The sequence below is a fragment of the Populus nigra genome, chromosome 2, assembly GCF_951802175.1.
Source record: "Populus nigra chromosome 2, ddPopNigr1.1, whole genome shotgun sequence".
In the NCBI taxonomy this organism is placed as follows: domain Eukaryota; kingdom Viridiplantae; phylum Streptophyta; class Magnoliopsida; order Malpighiales; family Salicaceae; genus Populus; species Populus nigra.
Genome location: NC_084853.1, coordinates 40,163,049 through 40,181,040, shown reverse-complemented (window position 1 = coordinate 40,181,040; position 17,992 = coordinate 40,163,049). Strand labels below are relative to the sequence as shown.

At 29.8% G+C, this 17,992-nt stretch overlaps 3 protein-coding genes across 3 annotated transcripts; 1 reads left to right on the top strand and 2 right to left on the bottom strand.

The window, feature by feature from the left end:
• The first annotated feature begins 8,855 nt into the window (after positions 1 to 8,855).
• Positions 8,856 to 10,876, top strand: LOC133681998 (uncharacterized). The gene is made up of 4 exons (XM_062105218.1): positions 8,856 to 9,149; positions 9,249 to 9,280; positions 9,407 to 9,613; positions 10,390 to 10,876. The coding sequence occupies exons 1-4, from the start codon at positions 8,933 to 8,935 to the stop codon at positions 10,702 to 10,704; spliced, it is 771 nt and encodes a 256-aa protein (XP_061961202.1). The 5' UTR covers positions 8,856 to 8,932; the 3' UTR covers positions 10,705 to 10,876.
• Positions 10,877 to 12,064: 1,188 nt separating this feature from the next.
• Positions 12,065 to 14,991, bottom strand: LOC133682877 (protein HIGH ARSENIC CONTENT 1, mitochondrial). Its single transcript, XM_062106421.1, has 6 exons — positions 14,693 to 14,991; positions 14,510 to 14,587; positions 13,877 to 13,950; positions 13,151 to 13,221; positions 12,681 to 12,734; positions 12,065 to 12,454 (listed from the first exon to the last, which is right to left on the bottom strand). The coding sequence occupies exons 1-6, from the start codon at positions 14,707 to 14,709 to the stop codon at positions 12,341 to 12,343; spliced, it is 408 nt and encodes a 135-aa protein (XP_061962405.1). The 5' UTR covers positions 14,710 to 14,991; the 3' UTR covers positions 12,065 to 12,340.
• Positions 14,992 to 15,823: 832 nt separating this feature from the next.
• On the bottom strand, positions 15,824 to 16,787 carry LOC133681544 (translocator protein homolog). The gene is given in 1 exon segment (XM_062104616.1): positions 15,824 to 16,787. A coding segment is annotated over 1 exon segment (600 nt). The 5' UTR covers positions 16,489 to 16,787; the 3' UTR covers positions 15,824 to 15,888.
• Positions 16,788 to 17,992: the final 1,205 nt, after the last annotated feature.

Sequence of the window (17,992 nt, the reverse complement as noted above, 5' to 3'; positions counted from 1 at the left end):
TTTTCTAGCATAGTTCCTCTTTCTGTTTTTTATCAACTTGACTTAGCTTTACTACATAGCCTTTTGCACAAACTCAATTTAAAATTAAAACATGTTGAACTTGGTTTAATGTGACATGCCTGGCCTAGCGGGTTCAATTTTAACTTAATTGTTTGGTTCAAAACTCAGTTTTTTAAAAACAAATCCAAGCAACAATCAATTTATTTATTTATTTCAAGATGATAAATTTTTTTATTTAACTAGATTGACTCGTTAAACCTGTCATATGGGTCATAAACTCAATTAAGTTCAAAATTTTTTTGTTATTTAGTTATACAATAATAAAAATAGACACGCAAAAAAAAGCAAACGAATAAAATATAAGAAAAAAACAAATACCATGGATGGCTATACAAAAACAGCAGTTGTTAATATTAGATAAATATGTTATAAACTTATTAAAAAAAGTTGAGCTTTACTTTATTAAATAATATTTCAAATACATTTTTAATTAATTTATTTGAATGAATTTCAATTAAAAAATTTGAAGTAGTGGTTTTCATAGTGTAAACCTACTTGAAATCTATTAATGATTCCATAAGGTCATCACAAGTTGAAACCCAGGCCGGATCTGTAAGCCCTCCCAACTGATAAATTGCTATAGTTTCTTCTATCTCGTGAAACCAAGTTATAGCTCACTCGTTCGAGTGGAAACTTGCTGTAAAAAGTCTATGCTAATGACTAGTGTTGTGGCAGTTAAAAAGTTAATTATCCACGGGTGATGATGATGATCGTTGATTGAAATTATGGGGGAATTCGGTAGGGATTCCATGGGTTCCTTTCCTCGATCTTTTGCATCTTGATTTATCTTTCTTTTTTTTAGTTTAATGTGAGTGTCCGGGTCAGTTTGCACGCACCTCGACTAATTCCATGGATCCTGAAGTTAATGACCATGTAAACCTCCAATAGCTATCATATGAGCAACCACAAGGCTCAAACATGAGATCACAGAAAAAACAAATCTCTTGATCCCAAACTTTTATCACTAGATCACCATCTAGATAATTTATTGATTTACCTTTACCAAACAGGTGGTGATTGCTACACAAGCTTTTATAAAACCCACTACTGTGTTTACTGATTTTGTTATTGCTTCATGTCATCAACCATATTTACTATCCTTGTATTTATGTTTTTTTTGTTGTGGTTTGTCTTGTAGTTTTGAAATTTGGCTTAATGAGTCGACCCGGAGCTAAAATCAAATTAGATTTAAAAAAAAATAAAAAGAAAAAACATGGGATGATCCGATCAAAACTCAGAAGTAGAGCTTTGGACTGGACCAACTACCGGATCGAGTTTAAAAACTATAATTTGCCTAGCTTTGATACCAAATTTATAACAATTCTTGCAACAATTTTATAAAAAAAAAGTTATTGGACTAGTTTAAGGAAGTATAAGCTTAAAAAAACTAAAGAGGAAATTGCAAACTTAAATGATAAAATTACCTGATATTCATAATAACATTGATGTGCGCGCGCTTGTAATTAAATTTTTCATTTTTTTTTAGTTTTTGTATAAATAAGAAAGGAAATTTAATGTTTTTGGAAAAAAAAAAAGAGAGAATGTGAATTCAGTATTTGCCTCCACGCAAATCACCTTTCATTGGAACATATTTTTTATTTATTTGATTTTTATTCTCTTTTTTAAATTATTCTAATCTCATAATTTATTACACGAGTTTGATAGATTAATCTAATTTGATTTAGGTTTTTTTTATTATTAATTTAATTTTATCTTTCAATATTACTTTGATCAAGAATTAAGCTTCATAATATATTTTGATTTATTTTTTATAGGTTTTTATGGCCTCATGACTTGGGTTGAGAATTTGGTGGGTTAACTTGGATTAACACAAGTCTCTTTTTATTCTTTTTTCAATCGATTTTTTTTAAATTAATTCTTTAATTTTGGGTTGATTGAAAATTAAACTTCATAATCAATTTTAATTTGTTTTTTATAGGGCTATTATGGTTTTATGACCCAGGTCATAGGTTAACTTGGGTTGACCCGAGTTTTTTCATTTATTTTTTTTCTTTTCAATTTGATTTTTCTACACTTAATTAATTGATTGAAAATTAAAATTCATAATTTATTTTTGATTTTTTTTATATAAGATTATCACAATCTCTTAAATTGAATAGCATATTTAATAAGTTAATTTAAATTGATTAAATATATTATCATCTTAATATTTTTTTTAAAAGAATATTATTTTAATTTTTTAATCAAATTATATTTTTACTTCCTATCTGAATTGTTTTTTATTCTTTCAAATTATTTGGATCACATTGAATGACCACGCATGACTTGAAATATTTTTACTATAAAACACTTTAACATATCAGAACTTCTTTTAACGTTAAAAAAAAAAAAAATGATCCAACTTGCAGCACAAGTCAGTAATCCAAGCCAACCTCTAGTACAAATTCTCATCTGCCAAAAAAATATGATTTTTGTAGGGTGGATTGTTTCCCTTCTTTATTTTTATTTTTTTGTCGTTTTAGCAAAGGGAGAGGAACTTTCTTTTTTATTTTCATGTAAAAAAAAGAAGTTCTTAACATGGTTAGTTTTAGATTTTAGTAATTTTGATTTTTTATTAAAAATAATTTTGAAATTATAATTTTATTTTACTTGTAGCATTTATTATTACTTGCTACGCTCTTAGATGGAAATGAATATTTAATTTGGAGATTAGTTTTTTGTTTTTCTAAGCATATTGAATTTCTTTTTCTATTTATGCAAAAAAAAAATTAAAATTCTATTTTTATTAGAAAATGGACACATGTCAAATCATCAATTGATTCAATTTTGTTGGCTAAAGATTAAGAAAAAAATTAAAAGGTACGGGAAAACTTCATTTACCTGCATTCATAATATTGTGAATTATAATAGTAATGCATAATGATTTCTATTTTTACTTTTTCGCATTCTGATCCTTTTTTTATGTGGTTATCAAATCTTTGTTTGTTTTTTCAAATTAGGTTTTAGTAGGGGTGAGCGAAAAAAATCAAGAAAATTAAAAAAAAATAATTGAAAAAACAAAACTATAAAAAAAACCCGATTAAAATTTTGAAAAACACGACCGATTCGGTTTTATAAACCTAAAACCGAAAAAACCAAACCCAAATAAAAAAAAAGAAAAAAACCGAGCCAAACCAGAAAAACCGAGCCAAAACAAAAAAATCAAGCCAAACCGGTTTGAACCGGTTGTTGTCTTAAAAAATCAAACCGAACCGAAAATGATCACCCCTGATTTTTATTTTGTATGTTTATTGGGATTTAAAGTTGATATCTTATTTTAATTTGTTTTTTATATTTTTATCATGATATCAAAAAAATATTCTAACATCAAGTTGGTATTCGATTTCATAAAATAGAATTTAGTTTTGTTGTTTGTACAAAATTTTAAACTGAGTGACAAAAAAAAAAACCAACTTTTGATGTTTTTTAAAAAGTTGTTTTTAAGTCTCATCCTTTGTTTTTTGTGTTTTCTTTTGCTATTAATGTTTTATATTTTAATTTCATTATTTGATGATGGGTTAATTAAAATTTTTTATTGATAATTTATTTTGATTTGTTTTTAAGAATAGAAAAACATGTGAATCTTAAGTGTTTCTAAAATTTATAAAATTCAAACTAATAACTTATAAGAAGCACAATCATAATTTAACTAGTTAAGTTATATATTTCATTTTATATATATGTATTTTTTTTTTGGTACACGATCTTCGCCGCGTCCACCACACCAGCTCGCTGAACTTCATAGGCAGAGCGTGTTTGGCAGTGTGGTAGTGGTTGCTTTTCAAATAGCTTTTCGTGCCGAAATATATGTCAATGATGTTTTTTTATTTTTTAAAAAATTATTTTTGACATCAAAATATCAAAACGATCCAAAAAGTACAAACCGCACTCAATTTTAGCAAAAAAAAAAAATTAAAAATTTACTCAAATACATGTTCAACCATATAGCCAAACAGGCTCTACAGCTCGAGCTTGACACGACACCCACTTCACTTGTGAATTTGTGATGGCACTTGCCTGTCCAATTCCCTCAAAAATTCATCAATCTGCCTCGCGGGAGTCCACAAGGAAAAATGAAACTTCGTCTCATACACAGATCAATTAAATGCAAAATATAAATAGACAATTAAGAAATATTAGACCCCATTATCAAGATTTTGAAGCATAAATCTTCCAAGAACATGTACGGCTGAAAGATTCAAGAAAATTATCCAGATTTCATGGTTCATTTCTAGAAAAACTATAATCTATAGCTACGAGATTTATGCTTCAATTTTTTAAAAAAGAAAAAGAAAAAATATATAACACTGATACCGATAAAAAAAATATTATTTATTAGCTGGGTACAAGGTAAACAATTCCACAAAATAGAGATAAAACTATTTTGAGTGCCTAAACTTATATATTTTTTATAATTAAACGTCTGATCTTTAATTTTCATTAAATAGTTATATGATATTTTTATTTTAAAAATAAAATATCTAAGTAGATGTATTTTGATGAAATGATGATATAAATACTAACATCTACCAAAATATTTAAGGTTGACATCATTAATAAAATGTCAAACCAATTAAATAAAAAGGAAAACTCATTCCAAATCCAGTTGAAAATTAAAAGACTATATATATATATATATATATATATATATATATTAGAAAAATAAACACACTTAAATCAAGTGATATAGCTGGTAATTAGTTGCCCGGTTGCGAAATAGATTTGGAATTGGAGAAAAGAAAAACTGACCTTGTGATCGACGAATTTTAGAAGCTTGAGAAGCTGGAAGGGGACATCATGGAACTTGTCGTAGACCGGTCCGATGACAGTTCTGACGGTGTCCTCGACAGTTCGGACCCCCGGTTTCAGTGGACCAGAATTTTCCTTGGCATATCTGTAGACGCTTGAAAAACAGACCACCACGTATAGACCGGTCCGATGACAGTTCTGACGGTGTCCTCGACAGTTCGGACCCCCGGTTTCAGTGGACCAGAATTTTCCTTGGCATATCTGTAGACGCTTGAAAAACAGACCACCACGTAGATCGGCACCACTTGAACAAAATCTACATGCTTGAGCTTTTTTCTCCTTGTCTTCAGCCTAATTGAACATATATATATATATATATCAGAATGATTTTAGCTCTGGCACACCAAAAACGAGTTTCTTCTCGTCAAAATATAAACCGGGCATCTCTCTGGGTTCCTGCGCAAGTAATGGGGGTTCATGGGAATTGAAGCCCCATTTAAAATATTTCATTCATACAAATCCTCCTTGGCTTTATATAAATTAATCAAAAAACCCCACCCTCTTGGGTTCTTAGATTATATATTCATCTGGTAAGCGAGCTAGATACCTCTCTGTTTTCTAGCATCTTTCTAGGTAACAAACAAGCATGAAAAAGGTTAAGGGGAAAATCAATCAGAACAGCTCTTGCATACTAAAATTGGGCTTGCCATCTCTGTTCGCTGTTTAGGTTCTAATTTCGCCATCTCCTCTCATCAGCGACTCTAATTCCTTGAGCGAACCCTTCCAAATAAACGGGAACTTCTGGCAAGGGAGAGTATAGTAAATTAGTAATGGCTCGCCAGAATAAGGAGCGTTGCAACGGCACCCTTTTCGTACGGTTTCTTTTGCTTATTTTTGTTTCATCGTCTATGTTATGGTGACAGCCTGTAGGCATGGGGGTGGGATCCTTCGGATAATTACAGTATTGGTACTCAAAGGTTTAAATTTCTTTTTTTAACAAACAAAAAGTTTATTTTTATTTGTTTTGGTAGGGACATAATTAAGAAAAAGAAGAGTAATAAATCTGAAGTTTGCTGGGAAGTTGATTCGGGGTTGGCTCATGGTTGAAATATACAGTGAACTTTTTTTATATATAATAAGTGGTTTTTTCTTATCTTGTTGTCCTGCTAGTATAAAAGGGATTGTCGGAAGGGATAAAAAAGGAAAAATAAGTTCGAATACTTATGATTTACCAAAAAAAATACAAATTTCTTTTATATATATATATATATATATGTGTGTGTGTGTGTTCAGTTAGTTTGATATAATAATATATCTTGATTTGTTTTTCATGCAGTTATCTTAGTTTTCTAACCCAAGTTTGGTAAGTTAACTTGAGTTCATTTAAGTAACTTTTTAGTCTTTTTTTATTTGATTTTTTTTTCAATTTAATCATTCAATATTGCGTTGATTGGGAACCGGGTTTCATAATATACATGCATGTGTGTGTGTTATCATAATCTTATAACCCGGGTTGCTGGTCAGGCTGGTTGACTTTGATTTTTTGTCATATTTTAATTGATTTGTTTCAATTTTATCCTTTGATATTGAATTGATTAGAAATTATATTTCATAATTTACTTAGCTTGTATTCCATTAGATTATTTGGTCTCGTGACCTTTGTTATAAGTTCAGTTGATTGACCTGAGTTAACTCAAGTGGTTTTCTATGTCTTTTTTAAAATTGTTTTTCTTTTAATTCCATCATTGAACATTTGGTTAATTGAAAATTAAAATTTATAAGTTGTTTTAATTTTCTTTCTAAGAGGTTATCTCGGTATCACAATCTAGGTTTTATAGGTTAACTCAACTCATTTTTTAATTTAATTTTGTTTTCAATTTTATATTTCAACACTTGTTTGATTGATAATTAACTCAAGTGGTTTTCTATGTCTTTTTTTTTAAACTGATTTTCTTTTAATTCCATCATTTAACATTTGATTAATTGAAGATTAAAATTTATAAGTTGTTTTAATTTTTTTTCTAAGAGGTTATCTCGGTATCACAATCTAGGTTTTATAGGTTAACTCAACTTATTTTTTAATTTAATTTTGTTTTCAATTTTATATTTCAACACTTATTTGATTGATAATTGAGGTTAATAATTTTTTCTTATTTTTTTTCTACATGGTTGTCAAGGTTTAATAACTTTGGTAGAGAGTTTGACATGTTAACTTGAGTTGATTTGAGTCGATCTAATATATTATAATTTTAATATTTTAAGAAAGTTGTCATCTTGATTTTTTTAGTCAAACTATATTTATATTAATCACCCGGATTGTATTTAAACATGCTAAGTAGACCATATCATATAAAGTCAATCATTATATAATTTTTTTGGTTAAAAAACACATGTATATTTTTTATATATTCATAAAAAAATTGATCCGACGAGCAGCATGATCTAATACATAAGTTTGGTGGTAAAAAAACTGTATTTTATTTATTTTACGAATCTAGACTAGTATCTAAAAATTTATTCTTTATATCGGTCAAAAAAGAGTATGTATTCTTAAAATTGCTTTGAAAACAACTTAATTCTGGTCAAATAAGTAACGTTTAATTTTAATTATATTTAATTTTGATTAATATGCAAATCAGGTAAAAAGTATCATTAAAAGTTCTATCAAAAGAAAAGTTTATCCATGCTTTAATTACACTTTCTATCTTTTTAATACATTTGTTCACTCTTACTAAAAGATGGTTAACACAGACCAGGAAATTGATGCAAATCGGGTTCTTTCCATACCTTATGGACTGAAGGTTCACTACAATCACTTTAGCCTCTTCATGGAATAGCTATTACCAGTTTTTTAATTATTATTATATTTTATTTTTATTTTTTAATATTAGATTGTATTGATACATAATTAAATTTTATAATTACTTTCTGATTTATTTTTTATAAAGTTTTCACGATCTCATAATTCAAGCAGTAAGTTTTACATATTAGCCAGATTAATTTATATATTTTATATTAAATAATTTTTTTAAATTTCATTTAAAAAACTGTATTGATTGAGAATTAAACTTTATATTTTTTATTTGTTTTTTATGAAGTTATCATAATCTTATCACATAGATTTTTCAGGTTAACTTGAGTTGAGGTTACTTAAGTTGACTTTAGTGACTTTTTTTATTTTTTTTATTTTAATCCTATAATATCAGATTGATTAAAATTTTGGCTTCATATTTATTTATATTTGTTTTTTATGGAGTTATCACAGTCTTATAACCCAGGTCGTAGGTTAAGCCGGTCGACTTAAGTTTTTTTTTGTCCTTCAATATTGAGTTGATTAAGAATTATATTTCATAATTTGTTTCAGTTTGCATTCTATGAGGTTATTCTAATCTCATGATCTGGATAATAAGTTTGGTCGGTTGACTCGTGTTGATTTTTGTGTTTTTTTTTAATTTCATCCTCCAACATTGGATTGACTGAGAATTAAGCTATATAATTTATTTAGATTTGTTTTCTATAAAGTTATCATACTCCTATAACCTATGTTTGATAGGTTAACTTGAGTTGATTTGACTCATTTTTAGTTGGATTTTGTTTTTAATTTTATTATTCAACATTGAGTTGATTAAAAATTAGATTTAATATTTTTTATTTGTTTTTTACTGGACTTAGATGGTGAATTTAACAAATTAACTTGAATTGATCCGAATCGTCATAAAATGTTATTGTTTCAATATATTTTTTAAATATTTTTTTGATTTTTTTAGTTAAATTATACTTTTATTAATCATCTAAATTGTTATTAAACATTTTAAGTCGATCATGTTATAGTTTACTTTCTTTTACTAAAAAAACATATTAACAATATCTAGATTTTTTTTCACATCCAAAAAATTGATTTAGCCTGTAATGTAGCGTTGCTTTGAAAATGTGTACAATTAGTTATAAAAATACAAACATGCTCTTAAATTACATAAATAAAAATAAACAGCTACAGAAATTGCAACAGTCGCTTTAGTTTTTCTTAAATAAAATCAGGGCAAACTGCGAGCCCAAAAACAAGCAGGACTCCGTCTCCCAGCTAGAAAACCTTTGACCGAACTCGCGAAAAAATAAAATAAAAATGGAAGCGCTTCTAAGACAAGTCTTTGGCGACTCATCGGACAGCGAAGACAAAAGTGAAGAGAAAGAAGATTCGATAGACGATGTTGGATGCCACTCAACCTCGGACCCAAACTACCCTACCTGGGAACCAATCAAGGAAATCAATGGTTTATGGTTGTGCCGACACTTTCTCTCCCCTCATCAACAATCTACCTTTCTCTCCGCTATTCAAAACGGTGCGTGCGTTTCCATCCAATGCTTTCATTCTGCTTTTCTTGGTTTAATTTAATTAATATTCAAGAGAATTTCGCTTCTTATAATCTGTGGAAATGCAGAGGGATGGTTCCTTGAAGCCTCCAACAATCAGGTGGGTACACGGCCTAGAACTGAACTCGATTTTTTTTTTAATCAGAATTAGTGTTTTAGAGTTTAACATAATCATGGGCTGGAATATTGATGTGATTTTGTGATGGATATTCACTGTTTCTTGTAGGCTATGAGATTTGGAGATCTTCCATCCTGGGCCATTGAGCTCTCTAATTCTATTCGTGAGGTGGTTCTATACGGTGATCGTATCCATGAACCTCCTAGCTGTGCTGGCTCTGATAGGGGTGAAGCCGCCTGCTGGCTGCCGCCTGATTTGCTGTCGAGGGAACCCTTTTTTGATCAACTAATTGTAAATGTATACCAACCAGGTGAGGTGCGACTTCACTTTCTATATGGTCTGCAGATAAATTTTTCATGTGAACTTTTATACTGCTAAGCAAACTATTTTCGAACCATATCATTTTAATGGCAATGATACTTTCCTTCATTTGCGGTTGCTTTATTGAGCATTTGCAATGTTTACTAAATTGCTATAATCTGCATACAGGGATACCAGTATCAGTTTCCTGTATAGAGATCCATAGCGAAAACAGAAACTGGAAATTGAAGACATTGATATGCATTTTGCCTATGGCATTTATATATAGAAGCATTTCAAATAATTGCCAAACCATTCAATTTACTCTGTTAGTCTTTTTTTCTTAACAAGTATACATAGGTGGGACAGATAGCTATAAGTTGTGGTTAGAGAAGGCTAAGAATCATTCCTTGTACTGTTTGTACTTGTAAAATTTCAAGTACACTCTATTTTGCTGTTGTACATGTCTTGCTTGAAGTCTCCGTAATGCATAATTTAACGTGTCTTATGTTGCCTTGGAAACATAGTTTGAGAGCAATTGGGGATAGGACTGCCTGATAACATTAACATCTATTCATAATGTTGCAATTCTATACAGTAAATTTTATCTTTTAGCACTTTGCATTAATATGTTCCATCTTGAGCAACTAAGATAATTCTGTTTGCTTTTGGTTGCTAGTTGAGCTTATTTTTTGATTCCATCACTGGTAGATTCAATGTTCTGTAGAGACAGAGTGAATATATTACTTTACCTAGATGTTCCTTCAATGATAAGATGTTTGCATTTGAAGGGGATCTGTGCACATGTTGACCTCATGCGCTTTGAAGATGGAATTGCCATTGTTTCCTTGGAGTCCTCCTGCGTGATGCACTTCACACAAGTTGGAGAGGTCTCTGACTGTGACAAGGAACAACCAGATCTGCCCATGATAAAGATTCCTGTTTTCTTGATGCCAGGATCTCTAGTTCTACTGTTTGGGGATGCCCGGTACCTTTGGAAGCATGAGATTAATCGAAAACCAGGATTTCAGATGTGGGAAGGGCAGGAAGTAAATCAGAAGAGGAGAACCTCTATAACTCTGAGAAAGCTTTGCCATGCCGAGTAGCAAGGCAATAGCACATTTTCAGCCAGAGCATGAACTAATTTCTTTTGCTTTTCCAATTTTTTCCTCCTGGCAGCATGTGCTAATTTGGGGCTTGAGTTCATCAGGATATCTTAGACAGTACAAATACATATCTGATTTATAGCATTTTTGGAAGATTTGATTCCGTTGTTTATATCTGATTAGCATACATGTTACTTTTAAAATAAGTTGAGGCCATGTTTGTTTCCTGGAAGTAGTTTCCGGGAAACCACTTTCCAAACTTTCCTGTGTTTGTTTGCCATTAGAAAATGTGGTCAACGGAAAACACTTTCCGGTCAACGGAAAATACTTTCCAGTCAAAGAAAAATACTTTCCGGTCAACAAAAAACACTTTCCAGTCAAAGAAAAATTTGACTTGGTTTTTAGAAAAATGTTTTTCTTTTGGCTGTGTTTGTTTTCCAGAAAGTGGTTTCTGGGAAAACACTTTCCAAACTTTCATATGTTTATTTGTCATTAGAAAAGTTGGTCAACGGAAAACATTTTCCAGTCAAAGGAAAATTTGGCTTAGTTTTCAGGAAAGTGTTTTCCTGGAAAATTTGGGCAGAAAACACTTTCCGGAAGTTGTGAAAAATTTAGAAATATCATTATTTGCTTATTATATCAAATTTGATCCTCAAACTTTTGATTGCTATATATATTTTGTTTTGAATATTTATTTTTTAATTTCATCTCTTAAAATTTAATTTTTATATTAACTTTAGTCTTTATTTTTATAATTGCTATTTGCCTTTTCCTTATCATTTTTTTATTGAAATTTTTTATCTATCAAATTTGGTCCATATTTTTTTGATTGTTACTTATTTTATTTGAAATAATTTATGAAATGTTAATTATTATTATTTCAATTTCTTGATCTTTCAATTTTTTTATTTTTTATTTGAACTCTATTATTTTGATTATTATTTATTTTATTTGAGATAATTTATGAAATTATTTTTTTTTTCAATTTCATACCCATTCAACTTTTTAATTTGTAAGATTTGTTTCTTATTATTTTAATAAACTTGAAAAAATAAAACATTAATAAGTTACTTTCCAGTTCATTTTCCATAACATAACCAAACATTAGAAAATGTTTTTCAATTTATTTTTTATTACATTACCAAATATCAAAAAATATTTTTCTTAAAATTCACTTTTTTTAAAAAAATTATTTTCCAGCAAATAAATAACCCGACAAAAACTTAAAATTAAACCCCACAACATATCTGCAAAGAATGCATAAGCATTCAGACTTCAGAGGTGGAGCTAGAACAGTAACAACCGGAGGGCAATGCGAGCAAATGTGTAGGATGAGAATGTAAAATATTGCTCAGGTAAGTAACTAAAACAGTGAGCCAATAGAGTAAATAAGTGAACTTTGAAGCCATATTTCTCGGTACAAAAAGATACGATACGATGTGGAGGATAGAGAAGGGAATTTCATGAACAACATAAAAGCTTGTTATGGCATCAGCTAATATACAAGTGCATTTCATTTTCATGATAAAAGAAGAAGAAAAGAGGCATTTCATTTTGACATATAGTCAGTAACAAGATAAGCCACACGGGCTATTATTGCTTAAAGGGAGAGTACTCAGGGAGGGAAACATTCCCTTCAAGGGCGGAACTTGCAAAACGTTTTGAGCTCTTCTGCTGGTTTATCTCCTGCAAATCCACTGTCAACCCAGGCAGAGTAACCCCCTTCCATGTTTGTTACATGCTCGAAGCCCTGCCATCACCAAATCTTTCCATGAATGTTTTCATAGTTGAATTTCATGAACATATATAGTTGAGAATATTTAGCGCGTGTCTATGTTAATCTGCTTTTAATTAGCTAAAACAAAGCCCATCTACTGCGAGGCTAAGATAAATTTCTTACAGCTGAATACTCAATTCTATGGTTTATACTAAAAATGTACATAGAAATGCTTTGTTAGAATTTGAAGTAAGCTTACCGCACCCAGAAGATCAATACAGGCACGGAGTGATCTGCCTCCGCTGTTGCAACCCTTCACAATTTCGAACAATTTCCAGAGTTAGATGCAAAGTTTTAAATCTGCATTTCTCGTAGAGGTGCTCGATTCCAAAGAGCTAAAAACACCAAATTCTTCTTTTCATACAATGAAAGGCGATCCGACTAAATAGCAACTTAGATCTGTATTTGATAGTGCAGTCGGCTTTTTGAGAAACAAGATCTTAAAACTCCACTTTGGTGCTGATGGATTGTATCAGAAAATTAGTCTCCCTTAACAATAAATTATTGTTCTAAGTATTCTCTTGAAGCATATGTAACTAAAAATAATCAATCTCATATTCATATGTAACTAATTATTATTTCGTTTGGTTCATTTCATGCCATGCACATAGCAAATATATTGTAGACAAAAAAGGTAAATGCTTTCCAGCACTATGATCTAGGATTTACCACCACAAGATAGTCATCCTTGTTGCAAATTGAGGCAACCTTGCTGAGAAATTCAGGATTTTTCACTCTGCCTGCTTGTTGCAAGAAAAACCAACAGAAGCAATCAATTATTATGCTATTCTTTTTGGGCTTCTTCATAAAACAATCTTATCATGTTAAAATAACCAAAGGAAAGTAATTAGGTTTCACCAGTTTTTTCATGAAACAGTACTAGAGAATGATTAGCTTGTTCATATTTACAAAATAATCAAAGGAAAGTAATTAGATTTCACCAGTTTTTTCATGAAACAGTACTTTTATTCATATTTTATTCATAGTTACAAAATCTGCTTCATCCATTTAATACCGTATCAATCAAATGATTTTATTATAAGATTTTTTTAAAAAAACTGAAACGATATTGTTCTATTTTTTTTTAGAAAAAAATCAAATTTTTTTTATCTATTTTTATTCATAGGTTTTACAACAATGCTAGAAAGTTTTACTATACTTTTGTTTTTGAATTTTAAAAATGTTTTTAAAAAAATTAAATTTTTTATTTTATTTTATTTTTATTTTAAATTAATATTTTTAAATTATTTTAATATATTAATATTAAAAATAATTTTTAAAATATAAAAAATATATTATTTTAATATATTTTTATTAAAAAATATTTTAAAAAACAATCACTGACCACTAATATTTCAAATGAGATGTTCCAAACACCTCATGGTTTCAATTTACCTTCATCAGTTTTGAACATAAAAGGAACGTTCAAGGCATTGTCTACGTGGCTCTTGTTGAACTCCTCGGCGGTTCTACAACCAATGAAATGATTGTCAAACATTTCTCTCTCGGTTCGAAAACACTTTATATATATATATATATATATATATATATATATATATATATATATATATATATATATATATATATATATAGATAGATTTAATAAAGAACTCCTCCACGTTTAATTAATATTACAAAAACATCCTATTAAATAAATAGTGCCGTTAATTATTATTTAAGAAAGGTAGTTAAAGTAAGAACTTAAAAAAAATAGAGAAAGGATATAAAAAAAAATGGGACATGGTTTTTTTAGTTAATGAATAATATTAATTTCAGTTAATTTTGTTTTGAGTTTTCTTTTTAATATTTTTTTCTAATTTTTAAAATTTCTTAATTGAACTATTTTTTCTTCTTCTTCTAAACAATTATTAAGGGCATTTGTGATACCTGAAGTCAGTCAGGGCTGTTATAATTTATCTCTGTTTTTTTTTTTTTATGTATAATCAAATACGTTTTATTTTTCAAATATTGGAATGAGAAGTTGCTCTTTCCCCATCCTAATTTGACTCCAAGGCCAAGAACACCTACCTCACGTCCAAATAACGGTGACCGGAGGCGATGAGACCTTTGGCCGCATGAACATCGACAGTGATAACATCTTGAGGCCTACATGCAACGAAAAAGGAGGTGAAAAAGCCGGGGAAGGGGGGTTATTACAGTCTGTATTGCAGCTTCATGAAAGAATATTTGAATTAAGATGGGAAACTTTACCTCTGGGTGGCATCCATGTGGAAGATTTGCAGCGAAGGCAATATCTCTAGCGTGGTCGGATCTGAAACTTCAGGAGGAATGCGCCAATCATACAGACATTTGGTTATATAGATGAGAAAATAGAACCCTTTGCTCTAACAATCTGACCTTTGATCTCAATAAACAATCCAGAAACTATCATTCTCGCCCTTTTCCTCCGGCCGCGGACGTCTAATGTGTAGCTCCTACGGACACGGCATTATACTATTATATGCAATGTAATTTGCAAAGGATAACTTAGTTGACTTTTGCTTCTTTTTTATTTATTTTTGGAAAGTTGACTTTAGGATGGCACTTCAATATGGAGCTCCATTCTTTCTTTTGCTCCTATAGATCTATCTACCTTTGCTCGATTGCCTCTGTAGTTTTAAGATTTTGCAATTTCATCCATGTAGTTTCTTACAAGTTGCAATATTATCCCTAATCACTCTCTCGGATAAATCAAAGACATCATTAATTCATCTAAATATATTCTCTCATAATTTGTTTTTATTTATTCATATTTACTTCTGATATGGCAATGCAGGTGAAGGTAACTGTTTTAAAAGAGTAAGAAAAATTTGGGCTCGGAATATTGGCTCGAATGAGTTCATTAATTTTAATTAATTCAATAATATAATTTAAAAAAACCAATAATATAAAAAAAATCAATAACTAATATAAAAAAAATCAATAACTAATAGAAAAAAAACACTTGCTAGTATTATAAAAAAATATCATTTAAATATTTTTAAAATGTCTTAATAATCTTATTTTGATAACAAATTATTATATATTTTAATGATTAATAAAATAATTTAATTGTAAATTTCAAGATTTACAAAAAATTTTAAAAATAAAAATTTTAATTTAATAAACACTAACAATATTTACTTAATAATTGAATAATACACGTGCAATGTCATGATGAAAATGCCTCTCAATTAAAAGAAGTAATAGTTTTGTTTTTTGTTTTAATGGTTGGAAAGGTATTTTCACAGACAAAAATAAAAATAAAAAACATAATTTTAATATATTTATAAATAAAAAATATAAATAAATATTTTTAACCACAAATGCTATCACCCTGCCCTCCCAACGCACAAAAACACCTTTTGACAAAAGTTTTATAGAATTAAACTACAAATATATACGAACACCGGTGTCCTATTAACTTTTCAAAGAAAAAGGAGCTTAAGATTTACAATGGCTAAAAACGAAGCCCATGCCAAACAGGGCTTAACCAGATCGCCTGCAATGGGATTCACCTCTTTGAACTGTCGAGAGCATCCAACAAGAGCCCCAAACGTAGCTAAACAAACTAGCAACCCAACTCACGGCGCTGCCATCCGAAACACAATCGGGTCCCAAGCCAAACTCAAGCCTAGCTGAGCCAAGTAAAGATAGAGAGCCGCTGGGTTCCTGTGGAATCCGCCTTCAGCCCAAACAAGCCAGGCCGAGAGTCCCATCAAGAAACTCGAAGTCATGCAGGTCAAGTGCAAGGCCCACGGAGGTGGGAACCAGAAGGGCATAGATATACTCCCAGTCCTCGTTCCGTAGCCCCTAGTTGTGCCGAAGAAATACAGGTTAGAGATGGTCAAGGACAGAGGAAGAGCAACGGCTATGGCTAGTGATCTAATTCCACGTTTGGCCACAGCTACTCTCTTTTCACGTTTGAGTCTTACGGTCTAGCTGTTGTCTTTGCTCTTGGCGGGGTTGGAGATGTTGGGATCGTAGTCTGTGTCTCTGATACGCTGTTTAGCATTTTGGGAGTCCATTTCTGAATTAGATTGACAGAAATTTAGACAGAGAAATAGAGAGAGATGTTATGGGAGGAATTTAAATTCAAGGGGAGGCTGTTTTAAAGAAGAGCCATGCATGTGTCTTTTTTTTGGGTCATTTTGTACAGGTGAGGAGGAAGATGAGTGATACGTGGGCGAACGAGGTGGAAAGAAGTGGAGAAGAAGGGTAACACGTGGCTGACAAAAGGGCACAAAGAGATTTGGTCTTCCATGCTCAGAATAGACTAGCTCAGGGCGTGGTGACGATGCTGGAGGCGCGGGGGAGGGGAGGTGCTCGTAACGTGTTTGATGATGCATTTACACTTTAAACTGAAAGATTGATGATTTTTAAATATAAAAACGTCGTCTTTTTCATAACATTGGAGTGCTTACACGTGCCCATGGCTTTTGACTTGCTTGGAACATCTTCGTTAGCTGCCTGGGTTAGCTTTTGTGGCGGTGGCTATCCGCAGGATCTAATTTGTTGGTCCAGTAACCAGTACGCCACAGAGTGTTTGTTTCTGTGGTGTTCCTGTATTAAAAAAAAACAGAATTTTATTTTATTTTAAATAAAAAATAATTTAAAAATAATTATTATTACAATAATAAACGAATTATACATACTCGATGCACCGAGTTTAAATTCCATGTTTCTTGAGATCAAGGATATATATATATTTTTTTTTCTGTCCAGGAGAATCTCTACTTTAACTCTCAATAAAAAATGATAGAGGAATGAGGCATACAATTTCTATATTAATATCATATATTTGAGAATAAATTTGTCTGAAGGGAAGGAATTCTTTTTTTTTAAAACTTTTACATTAATTTATGACTGATTTAATCTCAGACATAAGACATGATTGATATTCATTTAGTGTTACGAGGTGTTTGAAAATATGATAAATATTATTTTTAAAATATTTGTTATTTAAAAATAAATAAAAAAGTTTTATTTTTGAAAATAACACATTAAAACAATAAAAAAAATCTCAAAAAATTAATTTTTAACAATTAATTTTTTCAAATTTAAACAAAAAACAGCTTCACCCTTAATTTTAAACGGAATATTAGTAGAGGATATTATTTTACCATATAATGAAAAATAGATAATTTAATTACCAAATATTTTTTTATCAATTTCCAATAGGTTGGAAATGTATCTAAGATCTTGTTTATTTGTTGTGAAGTAGTTTCATTTTAGAAAATAGTTTTTTTAGAAATTTAATTCCTGAAAAATAAATTGTTTTATGATATTTAGTAATGTCATGAAAAATGAGTTAAAAAATATTTTATAGTATTTGACTATATTATAAAAAATAAGTTATAAAATATCTTATATATGTTTATTTTTTAAAGTTTGTTAAAAGAACGAGGATGAAATTTTATAGATAAAAAAGTTAAAGGATGAAATTAAAAAAAAATCAAATTCTATAAATTATTTTAAATAAAATAAATAATAATTAAAATAACAAAAATCAAATTTGACAAATAACAAAAT